Source organism: Doryrhamphus excisus, chromosome 9 (genome assembly GCF_030265055.1).
Source record: "Doryrhamphus excisus isolate RoL2022-K1 chromosome 9, RoL_Dexc_1.0, whole genome shotgun sequence".
NCBI lineage: Eukaryota > Metazoa > Chordata > Actinopteri > Syngnathiformes > Syngnathidae > Doryrhamphus > Doryrhamphus excisus.
Genome location: NC_080474.1, coordinates 19,350,897 through 19,374,650, shown reverse-complemented (window position 1 = coordinate 19,374,650; position 23,754 = coordinate 19,350,897). Strand labels below are relative to the sequence as shown.

Sequence of the window (23,754 nt, the reverse complement as noted above, 5' to 3'; positions counted from 1 at the left end):
GTTTGAACACCGCTTAATGTGAGAGCTGGAACTAAAACACAACCTTGCCAGTTTGTTTGCGTACATATACACACCTGTTTGAGATTCGGGGGCTTTGTCTCTGCTGGTTTTCGACACACCTGCACTGTGTTGTGTGTGTAAGATTGATGACAACCGAAGAAGACGGACCCATCCATTCATCCATCGCACAGGGGGCCAGAACTCAAAGCCAACTTTATGTCGCGGGTTGTGTTGAGGGGCAACTCTGGGCCTATTGTTGAGTATTTTGGGATTACATCTGCCTCATCATGGCTGACAGAGGAACACCGGCATAAACACAGCAGAGCCGACTGCATTGTGATCGACCATCGACACCTACACTTCATAGCCACCACCTTTCATAATAGAAATAAATAAGAAATATCGCAAAGAATTCAGACCCAACCCTGAGTAATTATAATGGGAAGAAATAAGGCATAAATAAGACTTAAAATAAAATAAAACAGCTATAAATAAAGCAACATATTTGTACAAATAATTTTAAAAATTTTGAATAAATAATAATCATTTAAAGTTTTGTAAACTTTAAATGATTATTATTTATTCAAAATTATTTAAATTATTTGTATTTATTCTCCACATTATTATTATTATTATTATTATTATTATTATTATTATTATTATTATTATTATTATTATTATTATTATTATTATTATTATTATTATTATTATTATTATTATTATTATTATTATTATTATTATTATTATTATTATTATACCAGAGGCAGGCAATGACATTGTTGGCAATTTCACAGCTGTGTTATTGTGCAATGACAATAGAGGAAGTCCATGCATCCATCCATCCATCCATCCATCATCCATCCATTCTACATAGTCGTTATATTTATCATTTCATGACAATGGCTTCCAGTCATTGGCCTCTTTGCCATGATGGATGGATGGATTTTTGAATTTTGAATAAATAATAATAGATCTATCCATCCATCCATCTACCTTATTTTCTTGAACCCTGCATGACCCCGTGTTTTCCAAATCTGTAAGCTGCTGGATGATGAATAAAGTATCTATCCATCCATCATCCATCCATCCATCTATCTACCTTATTTTCTTGAACCCTGCATGCCCTCGTGTTTTCCAAATCTGTAAGCTGCTGGATGATGAATAAAGTATCTATTTATCTATCCATCCATCCATCTACCTTATCTTCTTGAACCCTGCATGCCCCCGTGTTTTCCAAATCTGTAAGCTGCTGGATGATGAATAAAGTATCTATTTATCCATCCATCCATCTATCAATGGCTTCCAGTCATTGGCGTCCTTGCCATGTCTTCCAGCTAAAATATCCCCATTCAATAAATAAACATTGACTTGAACTCAACATTTCATCCACGCAGGCCCCCCTGTGACAATCAGGGCTGACCATTGGCTGCAGTCAGGATTCCCAAATAAAGCAGCCGAGCGGGCTGAGGGAGCAAGATGAGTCACGATGAGAGGCCATGAGGGCAGCGAGACAGGAGATGAGAAAATTTGTCATTCTCCTCATGTGCTGCAGGCCCGTGGAAACGCAGAAGGGGGGGGGGGGGGGGGGGGGGAGAACTCAAGCACCTTAACATCAAAGCAGAGAAGAATATAAGTTTAACCTTTGGCATTGACCCCTGACCTCAATAAAGATAGTCTTTCTCTGTGTGCACGTACACGCAATCCCATGCAGAGTTCAACCAAAACCTTTTTTTAAAAGTTTTGTTTTTTGTGGCTTTTTCGTCTTATTTAAAAACATATAACTTCAAGGACACGAAGAAAGTAACGGGATTATTCCATAAATGGTTCCTTATGCGGGAATAAGCCTGCCTTATCGACTGAAATGAAGCCGGAATAGTAGGACGCTCTCTATGATTGACAGATAATGAATCAGAATCATAATGTTAGTCCGGGTTCCCGTTGATGCTTGAGACTCGATGCCCATTCCTACCAGTTATTCCTTGTTCATAGCAGTTAATTGGTTCCAGACCTGATCAGTGTATTCCTTTTTTTTATAAATGGAATATCTTTGTAGTTCCAGCATATAAAACATGTTTACAACCTTCATAATAATAACAATCATAGCCATTTAGCACATAAATAAAACTTGCTTGTGTTTGTTGCTAAGGGGAGATGAGTGGGTGGCGGACAGGAAGTAAGGGCTGAGTTTTAGCTCACAACAGTAGCCTGTGTTATTATTATTATTTTGCATAACCATGATAATTGAATTCAGGCAAAGAATAATTCATATTTACCCAGTTTAAGACACATTTTGGTGATTTATATTGACAAATAATTGTCTGTGTTATGATAATGTTCTTTCTTCTATTCTTTAGCTGTGTAATTGAACGCAGCATCGGGTCAACATTAGGGAACATTAGGGAGAATTTGCAAGATATGAAAGAAGATATGACAGCACATATTTAACCCCTTAACATCTGTTTTGCCTTTAAGTTTCCATTTTGCTTGTATGTTGTAGCTATTTTAAATACATAATTGGAATATAGTTGTAGTTAGAGATGAAAAATGAAAATACTGATACTGCATTCTATATCGCCATTCTCAACAAGGAGCGACAGTGATGATTTTGCGTCCAACTTTTTTTACATTTTTTTATTTTTTAATTATTTATTTTTTTATTTTATTTTTTTTACATTAAAAGAATTTTTTTTATTTATTTTCTTTTACATTTTTTAATTTTTTTTTATTTTAATTTTTTTTTTTGTTTGTTTTTTTTTGCCATTGGGGCAGTATTGTTGATTGTTCTTCTTAATTTATTTCTTAATTATTTTACATGCTATGTTACATTAATGTATCTCACATATACACTTACAATGCAATACACTTACAATATCTATTTATATACTTACATATATACACACATACACACACACACACATATATATATATAGATATATGTGCAGCATACATACACATATTCATACATATACATACATACACACATATATATATACACACATACATACATACATACATACATACATACATACATACATACATACATACATACATACATACATACATACATACATACATACATACATACATACATACATACATACATACATACATACATACATACATACATACATACATACATACATACATACATACATACACAACACCTCATTACTACACATGTCTGAAAAGGAGCAGGAAGAAGCAAAGCTTATTAAATCCTAAGAAGTTACCAATTCCAAAAGTGATTTTTTTTTCCACACATATAATCACACAATCTTACATAAGACAAAACAACAAAAGAAAAGTGGGAACATCGGACACCCCAGCAAAAACCCCAGGACATTGCCGTAGCACACCACCAACCCCCGCCGGCCGACCCTCCTGGCCCCTGAATGCACCCACGTTGGTCCACTTTGGATGGACCCAAAATGGCTTCAAATGACGAAATCTTAAATCTTAAGACGAGGTTACAAGAGGTTCTGGTTTTAGTTATCTCGGTTTATGCGTCCACAACCTTGTCTTACGTCACCGCTGTTATTACAGAGACACCTGGATGTTGTGTTTATGTAACACAAACAGGGTTCAAGGCCCCTCCTCAATACAAAGAGTCCAGGATGTACGCACACGTTCACCTAAAAGCCAAACACCAGACGTGCTCCTAATGCACGAGCGTAGAAATGCAGATGTGCACAAGTCTGGAGCGGGCCAGATAAAACTAGGACGACACGAGTCTCAGTGGAGTGCAACCTTGCATCTGTCAAACCAGCCAGCGTTACACCAAGTACACGGCCCCCGCTCGGGGGATAAGTGGTTCTGTGTGTCTCACTTGTGGGTCTACGTGGCTTGACTATTCTCAGCCGTTTGTAGGGATGAGTCGGATGAGTCGAATGAGTCGGATACTCCTTATAAACGAGTGCTCATTATGTATTCATTTTTCAGGCTATGTGATTGGCCAGTCACACATGGCGACCGCCTCTCCCGAAATGAGGAGGAGCTGAGGAGGTGCCTCATTCACGTACACGGTGCAATTGGCAACTTAAAAAAAGATCCATCCATCCATCTATGTTGCTAGCAAAGTGCTAGCAAAGTGCTAGCTACATGCGTCACCATCCACTCTTAATCCACTCTTAATTTTAGAGAGTGGATGGGATAGAGGTATATACTAATATTCCACTATATTGTAAACTCCAAAGGCTGCTACTATCATGATTCCACACAATGTGACAGATGCTACCTTTGTGCTTTGCTAGCAAGATGCATCGCCATCCACTCTAAATTTTAGAGAGTGGATGGGATAGAGGTGTATACTTATATTCCACTATATTGTAAACTCCAAAGGATGCTACTATCATGATTCCACACACTGTGACAGATGCTACCTTCGTGTTTTGCTAGCAAAGTGTGTCATCTGGAATGCTAGCAACATGCGTCACCATCCACTCTTAATTTTAGAGAGTGGATGCGATAAAGGTGTATACTAATATTCCACTATATTGTAAACTCCAAAGGCTGCTACTATCATGATTCCACAAACTGTGACAGATGCTACCTTCGTGCTTTGATAGCAAAATGCGTCATCGGGAATGCTAGCAAGATGCGTCGCCATCCACTCTAAATTTTAGAGAGTGGATGGGATAGAGGTGTATACTTATATTCCATCTATCCATCCATGTTGCTAGCAAAGTGCTAGCATGCATCACCATCCACTCTAAATCCACTCTTAATTTTAGAGAGTGGATGGGATAGAGGTGTATACTTATATTCCACTATATTGTAAACTCCAAAGGCTGCTACGATCATGATTCCACACACTGTGACAGATGCTACCTTCGTGTGTTGCTAGCAAAGTGTGTCATCGGGAATCCTAGCAAGATGCGTCGCCATCCACTCTAAATTTTAGAGAGTGGATGGGATAGAGGTGTATACTTATATTCCACTATATTGTAAACTCCAAAGGCTGCTACTATCATGATTCCACACACTGTGACAGATGCTACCTTCGTGTGTTGCTAGCAAAGTGTGTCATCTGGAATGCTAGCAAGATGCATCGCCATCCACTCTAAATTTTAGAGAGTGGATGGGATAGAGGTGTATACTTATATTCCACTATATTGTAAACTCCAAAGGCTGCTACTATCATGATTCCACACACTGTGACAGATGCTACCTTCGTGTGTTGCTAGCAAAGTGTGTCATCTGGAATGCTAGCAAGATGCATCGCCATCCACTCTTAATTTTAGAGAGTGGACGCGATAAAGGTGTATACTAATATTCCACTATATTGTAAACTCCAAAGGCTGTTGCTATCATGATTCCACACACTGTGACAGATGCTACCTTCATGCTTTGCTAGCAAAATGCGTCATCGGGAATGCTAGCAAGATGCGTCGCCATCCACTCTAAATTTTAGAGAGTGAATGGGATAGAGGTGTATACTTATATTCCATCCATCCATCCATGTTGCTAGCAAAGTGCTAGCAAGTTGCTAGCAAAGTGCTAGCAACATGCGTCACCATCCACTCTAAATCCACTCTTAATTTTAGAGAGTGGATGTGATAAAGGTGTATACTAATATTTCACTATATTGTAAACTCCAAAGGCTGCTACTATCATGATTCCACACACTGTGACAGATGCTACCTTCGTGCTTTGCTAGCAAAGTGCGTCATCGGGAATGCTAGCAAGATGCGTCGCCATCCACTCTAAATTTTAGAGAGTGGATGGGATAGAGGTGTATACTTATATTCCATCCATCCATCCATGTTGCTAGCAAAGTGCTAGCATGCATCACCATCCACTCTTAATCCACTCTTAATTTTAGAGAGTGGATGCGATAGAGGTGTATACTTATATTCCACTATATTGTAAACTCCAAAGGCTGCTACTATCATGATTCCACACACAGATGCTACCTTCATGCTTTGCTAGCAAAGTGCGTCATCGGGAATGCTAGCAAGATACGTCCCCATCCACTCAAATTTTAGAGAGTGGATGGGATAGAGGTGTATACTTATATTCCACTATATTGTAAACTCCAAAGGCTGCTACTATCATGATTCCACACACTGTGACAGATGCTACCTTTGTGCTTTGCTAGCAAAGTGCGTCATCGGGAATGCTAGCAAGATGCGTCGCCAGAAAATGAATGATGATGATATGAATGTGAGTGTGAATGGTTGTTTGTCTATATGTGCTCTGTGATTGGCTGGCTCCAGCACCGCCCACGACACTCGTGAGGAAAAGCGGTAGAAAAAATAAAAATAAAAATAAAAATAAAAATAAAAATAAAAATAAAAATAAAAATAAAAATAAAAATAAAAATAAAAATAAAAATAAAAATAAAAATAAAAATAAAAATAAAAATAAAAATAAAAATAAAAATAAAAATAAAAATAAAAATAAAAATAAAAATAAAAATAAAAATAAAAATAAAAATAAAAATTAATAAAAATAAAAATAATGAAAAATAAAACATTACATTAGGAAAGCAGGAAGTGAACAAATGTAACATTTACTTTGCTTCTTCCTACTCCTTTTGGACATGTGGAACTGTGAACTGATTATGGGATGCATTCAATTGTAATCTGATGCATGTTCAAATGAAATTAAACCATTACCATTACCAAATAATAACCAATGAAGGGACTTAGTATGAGGACTCACAATGTTGTCTCCATGACATGACAAAAACACACCTCGTAACACACATGCACAAGTGCAAAGTGGGCTTATTACTCGGGTGTGAACAGGCTGTGATTGTGTGAAGATAAAATCAGATAATCTCACACCCTGCAGCCTTTTAGCTTATTTGTATTTACAATCCGGTCACTTCAATTACTCACAACAGCTAATTTACAACATCATGTCCTCAGCCTTGAAAGCAGCCGAGCAGGTGCTGAGATGCCCCCCAACCACACCCCCCACACCCCCTTGTGTCATAGTAACATCTCTACATTCTACATTTATTCAGGTTTCTGGTGTTTATTTAGGAAAGCAGCAGGTCTCTACATCCCCACTGGGCCTCGTTTAGACATATTCCAGGATGCTCACCATGTTAAGATAATGGCGACCATTCATGCAGAGCACCTCTCATGGTTGCTCTCGTTGCATAGGTTTGCTATCTCGTCATCTTTTCAAGTTGTCTGCAGAATTTTTCAAAAAGTAATGACATTCAGCTTTGATTGACAGTGTCTTAATTGAGACGTAGAAGTGCACTGTATCATACTAATATGAATCAGATATCAGAAACAGTATAATGAAGTTCTTCGTCTGAAACCTCAGTCCTCATTTACCCTTTTGTCGCCTCACACAGAGACCCGGTCATCATTTTTTTGCAAAAGCTTTCAGCTCATGTCCTTGGTGGAACACATTCCCTGCAAAGCGCTCCTGTGGGCTTTTCTCTTTTCATCAGCACCAGGGGCATGTTTGGTAAGGTCAAGAGTGTAAAGTATATAACCTTTTATTATAAACACGCTTTTGGGCCATGACCACTTAAGACCTTTGACATGTTCTTGTTCTTTTAATGGTTTATGACGGACAAATACAAGGTATGTTCCAGAGGTTACAAGACTCACAAAAGATATACAGTAATCCCTCGTGAGTGAAATGAGTGAAATGTTTTTTGTAGAAAACCCACGCACAACGTTCTAAATAAGATCTTATAATAATAAAATCTTATAATAATATTGTGATATCTTATCCTATCTATCTTATTAGAGCCCTCTAGACATGAAATAACACCCCTATAGTCACCTTTACCTTTACACTCATTACCCAAAATAGACATTCATTCATTCATTTTCCGAGGGTGGGATTGAACCCTGGTCTCCTAGCTGTGAGGTCTGCGCGCTAACCACTTGACCGCCGTGCAGCCATTTTTATTAAATTTAAATTTAGATTTAAATTTAGATTTAGATTTAGATTTAGATTTTGATTTTGATTTTGATTTTGATTTTGATTTGATTAATTTTAATTTTAATTTTAATTTTAATTTTAATTTTAATTTTAATTTTAATTTTAATTTTAATTTTAATTTTAATTTTAATTTTAATTTTAATTTTAATTTTAATTTTAATTTTAATTTTAATTTTAATTTTAATTTTTATTTTTATTTTTATTTTTATTTTTATTTTTATTTTTATTTTTATTTTTATTTTTATTTTTATTTTTATTTGGATGGGTACCATAGTAACTGTCATTATATGTTACTGAGTCTGAAATATGTCTCCGTCTTATGTCATCTGTACATGTGTGTGTGTATTGTTTTTGCATGTATCTCATACAAAAGTGAAATACTGTGAACCGCAGCTCCCCAGCTCCCGGAAGCACTCATGTAGCCCCAAGCCATGACGCTACAACCCACATGCTTGATGGATAATAATTATTATAAATAGTTCCCTTCATGATAATTGCTAGGATTAAGCTTGTTACGCACATAAATATACGTTACACGGGTTACAGTTTACGGTGAGACTTCTTTGTGTCATGCTGTGGAGCACAGTCACGTACTGCAGAGTCACTGTGGGGAGATCAAACATTCTTCCTGTCTGTGCCATACAGAAAACAGGCCAACAACAACAACATACACACATGCACTCCTTGGCAAGACTACACATGTAAACAATAGAAAAACACACACTGTCTTGTCTGCAGGACAGCCTCACATGACGTCTAGGTAAAGAAGAGAACGTGCTGAGACGCTGCGAATGTATCAGAGCAACATTTTGTCGCTATGACAACCAATGCAATATACATATGTATTCATGATGGTACAAATAAGTATACATAATTGAAAGCTCTGTCGAATAGATGCATCATTTAAAGTAGCGGATATGGCTTCTTATTTAAATGTCACTTTTCTTTGGATATGATAATACTTATAACAGTTTACGACTTGTGTTAAATAAGTATACGCTAAAAGCTGCAAAGAATGGCTCGATTCCACCACGTTCACTCTGAGGAGCACCAAAACAAAAACACTGGCATTAACAGCTGTGACTGCAGGCAGTCCTTTTTATGTAGTTTTTATTAACTCCACAAGATGGCAGTGAAGTGCAGTACAGGAATCCCTCGTTTATCTCGGAGGGATTTCCGCTAAGTAGGTTTTATTATTCTAAAATGGAATATTGTCATGGTCAGAGTATAGAAAACCTGTTTAAGACCTTCTAAATATGTTTTTTTTCAACATTATTAAAGCCCTTTAGACAATGAAGCAGATGAACACTCCGATGAAAGCTCTGTGACAAGACCCGCTTACTTGTAGGCATACAGGGACTGCAGATAAGCCCGGACGTCTGTATTAGGTATTGTTGTCAGGAATAAACAATGTGAGTGTGAATGGTTGTTTGTCTATATGTGCCCTGTGATTGGCTGGCCACCAGTCCAGGGTGTACTCGCCTGAAGACAGCTGGGATAGGCTCCAGCACCCTCGCGACCCTTGTGAGGATAAGCGGTAGAAAATGAATAAATTAATGAATATGATTTATATAAACTTACAAACATTAACTTATAATGAAAACAGGAAGTGAACAAACGCATAAGACTGCACGGCGTAAAGGGGTTAGCGTGCAGGCCTCACAGCTAGAAGCCCTGCGTTCAATTCCACCCTCTCTCTACCATGTACTCCGGTTTCCTCCCACATTCCAAAAACATGCTAGGTTAATTAGCGACTCCAAATTGTCCATAGGTATGAATGTGAGTGTGAATGGTTGTTTGTCTATATGTGCCCTGTGATTGGCTGGCCACCAGTCCAGAGTGTACTCGTCTGAAGACAGCTGGGATAGGCTCCAGCACCCCTCTGCGACCCTTGTGAGGATAAGCGGTAGAAAATGAATAAATGAATATATGATTCATATAAACTTACAAACATTAACTAATAATGAAAACAGGAAGTGAACAAACGCAGGGCGTGATAGTGGTTAGCATGCAGGCCTCACAGCGAGAAGCCCCGCGTTCAATTCCACCATTTCTCCAGGTACTTCCTCCAGTCACTTAATTAGCGACTCCAAATTGTCCATAGGTATGAATGTGAGTGTGAATGGTTGTTTGTCTATATGTGCACTGTGATTGGCTGGCGATCAGTCCAGGGTGTACTTGCCTGAAGACAGCTGGGATAGGCTCCAGCACCCCTTGTGAGGATAAGCGGTAGAAAATGAATGAATGAATGAATTTATATCGACTTACAAACATTAACTTCTATTGAAAACAGGAAGTGAACAAACGCATAGGCAGTCAATATGAAACAGAAAGTGGCTAGCATTCCATAAGCTTCCTCCTAGTCCTTTTTTTGAACATATAGAATTGTGAATCAGTCCAACATAAATAACATGTTCCAAAATAAAAATGAAACCACAACCACAACCACTGCAACTCCATGCTGCTCATAACACTTTAAATGTAAAATGTCTGCATATTCTAATCTCTCCCCTCAAGGAGTTCTTGCCCCTTTAGGATTATTAGAAACAATGCTGACCTCAGCTGGACCAGCAGAGTTACTGCTGTTGTTTAATGATTAAAAAAAAAGTCAAGTCTGATAGTGAATACCACCACACCCCCCCCTTAGGACATGTTCTACAATTTGTCCATGTATAAATGAAACAGGAGGACCATGATAGAATAGAATATAAATACAAGGAGCACCGAGGAGATGTAATGAGGCGGCTTCTTGAAAGACAGCTTTTTAAAACATTGTGGCAGTAATAGTCGCACGCTGAAAGACAAGAACACGCACACACATAAAAACAACCTCACATAACCTTTTTTTCTGCAGCTTCCTAGTAGAGGAAAAGACTGATGGAAAAGGAGCAGTGAGGAAAGTAAATGGTATTGTGGGGAAGAAGGAGAAAGAGGGAGGAGGGGGGTTGAGAAATGGAGTGTGATACCAAATAAGAGAAGGTTACAGAGGGCAGGGTAACGACGAGAACTGAATTTTGAGAGCAGCCGAGAGAGAGAGAGAGAGAGAGCTGTGACCTCACATGCAACGATGCTGTGAAGATCATTTGAAGGTTATTGGATAAGAAGAAAATAAGAGACGGATGAAAGAATGGAATGAATGGCGAAGAGATAAGAGGATAGTATAAACCGGCAGGGAGAAAAGAGTATGACAAAGGCCACTGGAAAAAAGGGATTCGGGTACTCTCGTCGCTGCGAGGCATGTATGTGTACGGCTCGGACAGGAGTGATTAAGTACAAGGAGGCGGCCAGCCAATAAACAAGCAGGCTGTGTTCCATTCCTTAATGAGTTCCCTATCTATTCCCTCCTTTGCCCTGCTCTCCCCCTTGCATGCATGCATCCTTTATTTACTGTCCTTTACATTATCTCATTTGCTCTCCCTCCCGTGTCCCATTATCATTCATCTTGCATCCTACACTTCTCCTCCTCTTTCAATATTTTCTGGCTCAATTACTTCTTTTTTTGTTTTTTTTTTTAACCTCGCTTTTCCCACCTCTTTGTTTCTCCCACCGCCCGGCGAGTGAAAAGTAGGAGAGAAGAATGTCACACTGTTTTATGGAATACGAGCTTGGATCATTTTCACATGTTAGATGTCTTATTTTTCTATCCTCCATTAGTACAGTACAGTACAGTACGGTATAGTACTGTACAGTACAGTACAGTACAGACAAACGCCCGTTTTCTGTAATATTTTTGCACCTTGTACACCTTCAATTATTGTACAATTGTATTGTAATGGTAATGTAATTGTGTATACATGTAATGGTAATGGTAATGGTTTGATTTCATTTGAACATGCATCAGATTACAATTGAATGCATCCCATAATCAGTTCACAGTTCCACATGTCCGAAAGGAGTAGAAAGAAGCAAAGCTTATTAAATCCTACCCCTCCATCTGGTACTTTTACAATCAGTAACCGTTACATTTGATCACTTCCTGCTTTCCATAATACAGTTTAAGGTTTTTTTTTGTTTTTATTTTACAGTACAGTACGGTATAGTACAGTACAGACAAACGCCCGTTTTCTGTAATATTTTTGCCTCACTTCTTGTACACCTTCAGTTATTGTACAATTGTATTGTAATGGTTTAATTTCATTTGAACGTGCATCAGATTACAATTGAACGCATCACATAATCAGTTCACAGTTCCACATGTCCGAAAGGAGTAGGAAGAAGCAAAGCTTATTAAATCCTACCCCTCCATCTGGTACTTTTACAATCAGTAACTGTTACATTTGTTCACTTCCTGCTTTCCATAATACAGTTTAATACAGTTTTTTTTTAAATATTGCACCTCGTACCGAAGTAACTGAATTGAATCCCTGCTCTGTATTAAATATAAAATTATCATAAAGAAAAGCATACATTTGTTCACTTCCTGCTTTCCATAATATAGTTTAATGTTTTTTTTGTTTTTTTTTTTAAACATTGCACCTTGTACCGAAGTACAAGATGATATGACCATACAATGAAATAATGCGTACCACAGTAAGTGTCAATATAGTGATTGTATTGTATTGCTTGTATTCTATCTTTTTACACATTACACTGTAAACCCGAATAAGTTAGCAGAACTCAAAAAAAGTGAGGTAATCAGTTGCCAGTTTTTTTTTGAGTTCATAAACTCAAACATTTGAGTATATCAGAGCTTTAATATTTAGCTATTTAGAAAGCTAAATACTATATTAAGAAAGCAGGGAGTGAACAAATATAACAGTTACTAATTGTAAAAGTACCAGATGGAGGGGTTAGGATTTAATAAGCTTTGCTTCTTCCTACTCCTTTCGGACATGTGGAACTGTGAACTGATTATGTGATGCATTCAATTGTAATCTGATGCATGTTCAAATGAAATACAACCGTTACCATTACCATAAAAACCTGGGTAAACGACTAAAAACCATTTGTCCTGTGAAAACAGGATGTTTGGTCGCCCTACTCTTATGCGTGCAATATTCCAGTGGGTTCCAGTCCATCCAAATCCATTTCCTTGTGTGTCAGATCAGGGTCCCATTGTTCCGTGTTGACGTGTCGCCATAACACCTACTCTTGACTTGAACCGCTGCTTTCAAATATGTTGCCTTCTCCTCAATCAAATTAACGGCACTTTTATGGAGTTAATGGGATTAGAGGGAAGACACAATGCCGGAGACGTCAGTCCGCTCTGGAAGTGGGCCACGGATTTGGTTCTTTCTCATCCCACAGGGTCTCTTTGGCCAGCTGGCAGGGGCTTCTACTGTTGCATTGTTTACAGCGATGGCTGCCTTATTTGGTGGCGAGGCAACTTTTTATTTGAATGATGAATTCGCTAGGGTGAAACGATAAAGACGTTGAAGTGTTTTTATAGGAGAAAAAAGTGAAACGAGAGGTATGAGGCCTTTTTATTTAATTAGTTAGATTTATGGTTAATGATAGGCTGAATTCTTCAGCTTTTTGTCACAGTCAGCATTTTGGATTATTTCTTTTCCTGTAATAGTTAATCAATGGCGAGAATGGAACTGTTTATATCACACAACGAATGCAGTTTCCTTTTTTTGGTGGCAAAAATCTTATGAGATGACTTCATAAATTAAAAATTGCAGTTGTACTCCCCCCATTTATTCATTTATTTTCTACCGCTTATCCTCAATTACAGGGCACATATAGACAAACAACCATTCACACTCACATTCATACCTATGGACAATTTGGAGTCGCTAATTAACCTCGCATGTTTTTGGAATGTGGGAGGAAACCGGAGTACCCGGAGAAAACCCACGCATGCACGGGGAGAACATGCAAATTCCACACAGAGATGCCCGAGGGTGGAATCGAACTTCCGTCTCCGAGCTGTGTGGCCTGCACACTAACCACTCGTCCAAATTCAGCAACTCATTCATTCATTTTCTACCGCTTATTTTCACGAGGGTCACGGGGGTGCTGGAGCCTATCCTAGGGTACACCCTGGACTGGTGGCCAGCCAATCACAGGGCACATATAGACAAACAACCATTCACACTCACATTCATACCTATGGACAATTTGGAGTCGCTAATTAACCTAGCATGTTTTTGGAATGTGGGAGGAAACCGGAGTACCCGGAGAAAACCCACGGAAGCACGGGGAGAACATACAAACTCCACACAGAGATGACCGAGGGCGGAATCGAACTCGGGTCTTCTAGCTGTGAGGCCTTCACTCTAACCACTCGTCCAAATTCAGCAACTCATTCATTCATTTTCTACCGCTTATCCTCATGAGGGTCGCGGTGGTGCTGGAGCCTATCCCAGCTGTCTTGGGGCGAGAGGCGGGGTACACCCTGGACTGGTGGCCAGCCAATCACAGAGCACATATAGACAAACAACCATTCACACTCACATTCATACCTATGGACAATTTGGAGTCGCTAATTAACCTAGCATGTTTTTTTTGGAATGTGGGAGGAAACCGGAGTACCCGGAGAAAACCCACGCATGCACGGAAGGAATTGAACTCCGGTCTCTTAGCTGTGAGGCCAATAACAATACTAATAATAATACCTCTCTTAGTAAATGAAATTCCAAATGAAGACATACACAGCATTTGAATTGCTCATAAATTGTAAAATATTGATATTTTTATTCTTCAAAAATGCAGCAGAAATGTTTTTATGCTTGACACAATCTATCCAACCACCTAGTCAATATGAAAAAGAATAATATTCCATCACCCGTTCCGTGTTGTTTTTTTTTTTTTATGGGAATTCTGCAAAAGCTCTGTCATCCACAAGTTTAACAGCGTTCTTTTTTCAGGTGTGCAAATGTCAGTTAACGGAAATCTCTTGTGGTTTTAGGATTAAATAGTATGGCAAAAGCAGCACGGTCGGGAGCATTGGAGGTACAGTACGGGGTTCGGGTAAGGGTCATGGAACTGCGACCCGAAACAGCACAGCCGGGTTGAGGCTTGTTTGAAAAGGTGAAACTGGGCCAAATGAAAGTGCAAACAGTTGAATAGTTGACAAAGAGGCAAGGCTTTTAGATTTACACTAGCAACCCCCGACTGGCTGTCAATCAATTTTTAGTGGCAGATATGAAAGCATATGAGATATGACTGGTTAATATAATGGCCTGATATTTTTTTCTCCAAATGCTATGATATGGTGACACAATCTGACAAAAGAGCCCTTAAGCGTTCCCGGTGAAGCCAGCTGGATAATCTCCAAAATTCTCTCTAAATTAGAGCCATAGTCATTTTTGTCCACAAGAAGCTGAAGTTTGATTAAATATTAAATATTACAATGTGCATTTGATTTGAGAAAATATGGTTCACTACAAGGTTGGAAAATGCAATATGCACAGATATGACTTTGCAAGGTCTTTAACATCAAACATGTTTTTGTCGAGTTATGTTGGACATAATTCATTCAAACCTCAATCATGGAAAAATGACAAACTTTTAGGCAATATTTTTAGTCATGGCCGTCATATTCATAATAACGAAATATACCAAAAATGTGTCAGATTTTTTTTTTTGCCTTCTGGATAGGAGTACTCAAAAAAGTATCATTTTGAAAGTATATTTGAATATTTTAACATCAATATTGTTAATGTAATTTAAATACAAACATATTACAATTCTGTGGAAGTGGTTGCCATTAAATATATTATATGTAGAAAGTATGTATTTTTTTTGTGTACTGTACTTTTTTGGGAACCCGAGCATGGAGGACATTCTGAGAATCGATTAGCTTCCGTGTATTTTTATTATTATTAATTATTAATATTAGTAGTTGCTCAATAGTACCTCCCTTGATTAGCTTCTGTGTATTATTATTAATATTATGCAGGCTAAAGTTACATTTTTGGTGCCTTGGAAAAAATACACGGCAAAAAAACTCCCAAAAGCTGCTCAATAGTACCTCCCTCGATTAGCTTCTGTGTATTATTATTATTAATTATTAATATTGTGCAGGCTGAAGTTACATTTTTGGTGCCTCGGAAAAAATACACGCCAAAAATACTCCCAAAAGTTGCTCAATAGTAACTCCGTCGATTAGCTTCTGTGTATTATTATTATTAATTATTAATATTGTGCAGGCTAAAGTTAAATTTTTGGTGCCTTGGAAAAAATACACGGCAAAAATACTCCCAAAAGTTGATGAATAGTACCACTTTTGATTAGGTTCTGTGTATTGTTATTATTAATTATTAATATTGTGCGGGCTAAAGTTACATTTTTGGTGCCTTGGGAAAAATACACGGGAAAAATACTCCCAAAAACTGCTGAATAGTACCTCCCCGTGTGTTACGCATAGGCACATCATCAAAATACGACAGAGTAATCGGACCAAATTGAAAAAAAAAATCTTAGCTTTCGACAATAAAGTCATCAATTTACAAAAAATAAAGTCACAAATTAACCCCCGAAAAAAGTCATAAATTTACAGGAACAAAAGTCCAAAATTTATGAGAATAAATAAAAAAGTAATTTACAAGAAAAAAAAAGAAAAAAATATTTTGAGAATGAAGTCGTAATTTAGGTGTCATAGGAAAAACAGAGCATAGGCAAGGCTAGCTCTTACTTAGAACGGCACAGTTTTTCGCCGATTTTTCAATGTGGACCTAATACTCCATCGTCCAAACTTATGTTGTAAAAAGCCTATTTTGATTTGTTTTATCATTTTTTATTAACTATTTCTATCAATATTTGGGATTGGGAATCAGGAATATAAATCGAATTAATCTGAATTTACTTGCCATGAATTTGTTGATAGATATATCCCTCAATCATGTTGTTATTCTTTACGATATCTATATTGATATCTATATTGATCATTCTAAACTGGAACAGCTGCTTCAGATGGAGAAAGGAAAAGAATTCCAATGGTTATTGATATTTGGCTGGTGATCAATCATCGTACCAATGCTGCATTATCTACACAATACTATCTCATCATCCAGTCGTCAAACAAATAGACAGGACCGTGTTGTTGTTTTTTTTGTTGTTTTTTTTTTCCAAAAATGCCCATATTTCAACGACTAAACAAGTATACAATTACAATGAGACTTATCGGAATGATGTCATATAGCGAATAAAGCCGTTTTAAATGAAGCGTTACATACTAGAGTGGGTGAGAGAGAGAGAGACATACAAACCGACCTTGCTTCAGGACATCTATACAATAATAAGAGTAATATCAGAAATGAAAGCAATAATGTGGTTAAATAAGTCGATGCAAGTAAATGCTAGAAATTATAATATATCATCTTTCTATTCTATTTACAAGGTATCGAACACATAGCTGGTACGGGTGATGCTTCGGTGTAACATCTCAGAGGGGCTGGTACACTATAATCCCCCCCATTTTGATAAATCTCTCACTTTCTCTTCAGCTAAGGTTATTTTCTTTTAAATATATATTTTTTTCGGATTCCGGGTAGGTTGTTTTTTTTAGTTGAAAAATAATAATAATAATAATAAAACAAAAATAAAAGGCTACATTCACATTTCACAGGTTGTTCAGGTGGACGTCAGCAGTCTGTGTGTGTGTGTGTGTGTGTGTGTGGTCCCCCCCCACATTTCTTTAAAGATAGTCCACAACTGACCCCCCCCCCCCCCTTTTTTTTTTTTGTTCCCGGAGCATAGAAAAAGCAGAAGGTGTCATGGTTGAAAGCGATGCATAGAACTGCATCTCCAGTTCTTCATCTGCTCCCACACAGCTGTTAGTCCCCCGTTCCTATTGTATTGTCTCCACGTGGAACAATCCTGCAGGGTAATTAGTAGAGGTATTTGAGTCTTGTACTTGTTTAATGTGTGTAAGCATGTGTGTAGTAATTATGTCCCACTAGGGGCGAGATTCTCGCTGCGGTTATACACGCGTGGTGGAGTGCGTGTGCGTGGAGATGTGTGTGTGCGGCAAGTGTGTATTACTGTACGGGCTGTGGTGTGTGTATCCCTGGTGAGGGTGGCCCATTCTCATGCCGACCACCGATCCGGGTGTCATGGGGGTCATGGGCGTGGCAGGGGTAACAGAGTGCGAGCCGGGGGTCACGGGTAGTGAGCCCGGGGTCAGAGAGGTTATGAGTGGGACGTCGTCGGGCGAGCGGCGCAAGGTGAGGGTGTAGTCGGGCGGGCAAGTGAGACGCACGGTGTCCAGGGTGCTGTAGATGTCCTGGGTGTCCAAGCCGTCCAGAGCGTCCAGCGTGTCCAGAGTGTGGTGGTGGTGTGTGTTGTTCCGCTCGTCGGCTGATGCGGCGTCTGACTCCAGTTGCTTCACCTGGAAATATCGAAAAACCAGTTCATTCATTTCATAAGAACCATTAAGACGTACTTTTAATGTTATTGTGTATACATGGTAATGGTTTGTTTTCATTTGAACATGCATCAGATTACAATTGACTGCATCACATAATCAGTTCACAGTTCCACATGTCCGAAAGGAGTAGGAAGAAGCAAAGCTTATTAAATCCTACCCCTCCATCTGGTACTTTTACAATCAGTAACTGTTACATTTGTTCACTTCCTGCTTTCCATAATACAGTTTAAGGTTTTTTGTTTGTTTTTTTTACTGTTACATTTGTTCACTTCCTGCTTTCCATAATACAATTTAAGTTTTTTTTGTTTTTTTTACTGTTACATTTGTTCACTTCCTGCTTACCATAATACAGTTTAAGTTTATTTTGTTTTTTTTACTGTTACATTTGTTCACTTCCTGCTTTCCATAATACAGTTTAAGGTTTTTTTTGTTTTTTTTTAACTGTTACATTTGTTCACTTCCTGCTTTCCATAATACAGTTTAAGGTTTTTTTTTTACTGTTACATTTGTTCACTTCCTGCTTTCCATAATACAGTTTAAGGTTGTTTTTTTTACTGTTACATTTGTTCACTTCCTGCTTTCCATAATACAGTTTGAGTTTTGGTTTTTTTTTTTACTGTTACATTTGTTCACTTCCTGCTTTCCATAATACAGTTTAAGGTTTTTTGTTTGTTTTTTTTAACTGTTACATTTGTTCACTTCCTGCTTTCCATAATACAGTTTAAGGTTTTTTTTTTGTTTTTTTTTTTCCTATAGGAGAAATTGAACAGATTTCATATGTTCTGGTTTTCGTCTGACTTTTTGGAACAAATTAATAAAGACAACCGAGTTACCACTGTACAAATGTACTCTAACCCATTGCGGTTACAACATCGCTCCCTCACTCTATTGCGGTTTTCCGAAAATGTATTCATTAATAAATAATCTGTTGATGAATAAATGATGCTGTTTCGTGGTTGACTATGGCCGATTCATCCAAAGAATGCATACTTGAAGGGATAATTTGACATCCCCGTCAACAATGACTCTTTGTTCTGGTCGGATGTATTTGAGTATTAGTGTTCGTAGACCTGTCAAAATTAACGTGATAACTCAAAAAAAAATAATTAAATTATTAAAATGACTAACTGGCACGGATGAGTGCTCCTGTACGATCGCATCTGAAGGTTCATTGTATAAAAACACCATTAAGAAGCACAGAAAGCAAAACACAGCACAATTAATAATAAATGTGTACTAATCTAAATTAAATATGGATTACAAGTGTCTTCTTTGGACAGCCCTGGTGTTAATAAATCATGTATTCATCAATAAACATTTCAAACCCTTTTAAATCTGATAATGTGGTGTAAACCAGGGCTTCCAGACCACCATGTCGAGGAGAGGTAAGGGGTGGTCTCTCTTTTTAATTTTTGGTCTGTAAACACGAGACTCACTTGAGAACTCGGTACTATTTCACACTCGGTAAAGAGTGCGCTATATGCAGGTCACACGCAGTCACACTATTCTCAAAACGACACGGTCGTGATTGTAATTAAGGATAAGGATCGTAGATTAACATCTCGAATGAGTGAATCTCGTTACTGGAAAAAACAAAACAAACCAAAGAAACCTCAGAAAACCCTAACTATATTGACAGTTACTATAGTACCCATTATGTCATCGTATGGTCATATCACCTCGTACTTTTTTTAAACTATATTAGGAAAGCAGGAAGTGAACAAATGTAACAGTTACTGATTGTAAAAGTACCAGATGGAGGGGTAGGATTTAATAAGCTTTGCTTCCGGGATTAAAATTAAAATTTTAATTTTAATTTTAAATTTTAATTTTAATTTTAATTTTAATTTTAATTTTAATTTTAATTTTAATTTTAATTTTAATTTTAATTTTAATTTTAATTTTAATTTTAATTTTAATTTTAATTTTAATTTTAATTTTAATTTTTTTAATTAAATTTTAATTTTAATTTTTTTAATTAAAATAAAAATAAAAATTTTAATTTTAATTTTAATTTTAATTTTAATTTTAATTTTAATTTTAATTTTAATTTTAATTTTAATTTTAATTTTAATTTTAATTTTAATTTTAATTTTAATTTTAATTTTAATTTTAATTTTAATTTTAATTTTTTTAATTAAATTTTAATTTTAATTTTAATTTTAATTTTTTTAATTAAAATAAAAATTTTAATTTTAATTTTAATTTTAATTTTAATTTTAATTTTAATTTTAATTTTAATTTTAATTTTAATTTTAAAATTTAAATTTAAATTAATAAGCTTTGCTTCCGGGAGCATTAAACTTAAAATTAAACTTAAAATTAAACTTAAAATTAAACTTAAAATTAAAATTAAAATTAAAATTAAAATTAAAATTAAAATTAAAATTAAAATTAAAATTAAAATTAAAATTAAAATTAAAATTAAAATTAAAATTAAAATTAAAATTAAAATTAAAATTAAAATTAAAATTAAAATTAAAAATTTAATTTAATTTAAAAAAATAAAAAAAAATTTAATTTTGAAATTAAAATGTAAAAATGTAAAAATGTAAAAATGTAAAAATGTAAAAATGTAAAAATGTAAAAATTTTAATTTTAATTTTAATTTTAATTTTAATTTTAATTTTAATTTTAATTTTAATTTTAATTTTAATTTTAATTTTAATTTTAATTTTAATTTTAATTTTAATTTTAATTTTAATTTTAATTTTAATTTTAATTTTAATTTTAAGTTTAATTTTAATGCTCCCGGAAGCAAAGCTTATTAATTTTGACAGCCCTACTAACATTAATACTCAAATACATCCGACCAGAACTTATTTAAATTTAGTTCTTCATATTGGAGAAGAAAATGACTGGACAATCTTCGACCACGGAGACCACGAAACTGGGAAGCAGTCACCTGACCAACGCCAAGAGGAGCCGTTGATCACAATTGCAGCTTTGCACAGCAGTGGAGTCGATGCTGACAGTTTTAGTGATGACTCCATTGTTGTTCAGGATAAGGTTCCTTGCTTTTAGAGTCAAGGAACTGAACAGTGGCTGCCTGACCCTCACTGACCCCCATTGAAAAGAATTATGACAGAGCTGCCGGGCGTCATAGTGGCCTTGCGGGAGTGGAGCCACTTGAGGGTTCCACTTATATTTGTTCATACACCAATCGGAGTTTCTCATATGTTCATTTATTTGTGGCGGCTCGCCACGAAATTACATTTGACAGTCGCAGATACTTTTGAAACCTTTTTCTTTCAATGTCACATCCGATTCCGTGTTGTGTGTGTTATTATCTCTCTGTACAGTCATTGCCAATGTGACTTTTTTATGCTTTCAGAGATAGATTTGAATCATTATTGGCATTATTTACTGGCTTCTCCCAGGTATATGTGATGTTTTATTGATGTTCTTATACTCGGGGTGACATTTTGTTTATTTAGTAAATAGCAATTTAGTAATAATAGTAAAATATTTAATTTTTAATTATTAATTAATTAATTATTTTTTTAATAATTATTTTAATTATTAATTATTTTTAAATATTTAATTTAATTTTTTATTCATTTTTTATTCATTTTTAAAATAAGTTTTAATTTTTAAATTTTTAAATAATTATTTATTTTATTCTATAATATTTGAATAATAAATATTCTATATATATAATAGATACATAAATAATAGAATAATAATAATAGAATAATGTGGGCTGATATAATAATATATAATATATATAAATATGAATAATAAATATAATATAATACATATTTAATAATAATAATTTAGTAAAATATTTAGTAATCTGACTGCCAAACTACTTAGCTGTTATGGCTAACCTGCATATACTCATTTATGACTAGAACTTAATTGGCATTTATTATATGCACTGCCGAGTGGTTAGCATGCAGGCCTCACAGCTAGTAAACCTGAGTTTGATTCCACCCTCGGCCATCTCTGTGTGGAGTTTGCATGTTCTCCCCGTTTTTTTTTTCCAGTTTCTTCCCAAATTCCAAAAACATGCTAGGTTAATTAGCGACTGGAGCCTATCCCAGCTGTTTTCGGGCGAGAGGCGGGGTACACAACTGGACTGGTGGCCGGCCAATCACAGGGCACATATAGATAAATCGGAGAAAACCCACACATGCACAGGGAGAACATGCAAACTCCACACAGAGATGGCCGAGAGTGGAATTAAACACTGGTTTCCTAGCTGTGAGGTCTGTGCGCTAACCACTCAACCACTGTGCCACCTGAATAATAAATATTATATATATATATATATATATATATATATATATATATATATATATATATAATAGATACATAAATAATATAATAATAATACAATAATGTGGGCTAATAATAATAATATATAAGTATGAATAATAAATATAATACATATTTAATAATAATAATTTAGTAAAATATTATATATTATAGTATATTATTTATAACAATTTTTAATTAATTAATAAAATTTATTAATTATGCAGTTTGCAGTAACAAACAGACTGTTTCTGGTAATATTATGTTTATTACAGTTAAAAATAATTCAAAATCTCCTTTCTACATGCTAATTGATTTTGGTTTGGGTCAAAAAAAATGTTTGTTCAATTAAATTTTGGCATTTTTTTTCCTGTCGATAAACCTCCTGCAGTCAGAATTACATCATCACATAATATGTTCTCAGGAAAAAAAAATGTCCCACTAATGTAGCAGTGGGGGGAATATAATAGACACCGGATAAGAGCGGATATTCTGAATATAGAGAGCAGAATAGAAGTGCAGCGACAATCAGCAGAGCATGTCAGCTCGAAAGGAAATCTGGCATTTAGCGCTCAATAAGCCAGCGTGTGAGCCAACAAACAGAACAAACAACATGCCAAATAGTCAGCAGATGAGTTTAAATGGGTACCAAGTGAGGCACCTGGACACAGCACATACACACATACACACACGTGCACACAAACACACACACACACACACGCTCTCGCTCTGATGGCAAGCTATGTTTTTGCAGATGTGCTCCATTGCCAGCTGATCCACTGGCAAAAGAGGAGACCATAAAGATACTTATTCTTTATACTACCCCCATATGAGGCGTTTCTATGAAAATGTCCCATTACTGACTTCTGAATACTTTTTAGTGATGTATTTGTGTTTATGTTAATATTGCAATATTTAACCAAACAGGATCATATCAACATACTTAGTACATAGTAATAGATAGTAACACTTTCAAGTACTTAAGTGAGGCAGGGTACACCCTAGACTAGTGGCCAGCCAATCACAGGGCACATATAGACAAACAACCATTCACACTCACATTCAATTTGGAGTCGCTAATTAACCTAGCATGTTTTTGGAATGTGGAGGAAACCGGAGTACTCGGAGAAAACCCTTGCATGCACGGGGAGAACATGCAAACTCCATACAGAAATGGCCGAGGCTGGAATTGAACTCGGTTCTCCTAGCTGTGAGGCCTGCGCGGTAACCACTCGACTACCGTGCAACTGAAGCAACATTCATTC

General features: G+C 36.1%; 1 protein-coding gene across 3 annotated transcripts in view; it reads right to left on the bottom strand.

Moving 5' to 3' along the window:
- Positions 1-17,550: 17,550 nt before the first annotated feature.
- Positions 17,551-23,754, bottom strand: part of LOC131136023 (neuroligin-4, X-linked-like) — a 51,997-nt gene continuing 45,793 nt past the window's right edge. For all 3 annotated transcript variants that reach the window (XM_058082484.1, XM_058082485.1, XM_058082483.1), the window contains one exon: positions 17,551-18,190. In XM_058082484.1, coding sequence (XP_057938467.1) covers positions 17,783-18,190 — 408 coding nt within the window. In that variant the 3' untranslated portion in view covers positions 17,551-17,782. The remainder of the gene's footprint in view (positions 18,191-23,754) is intronic.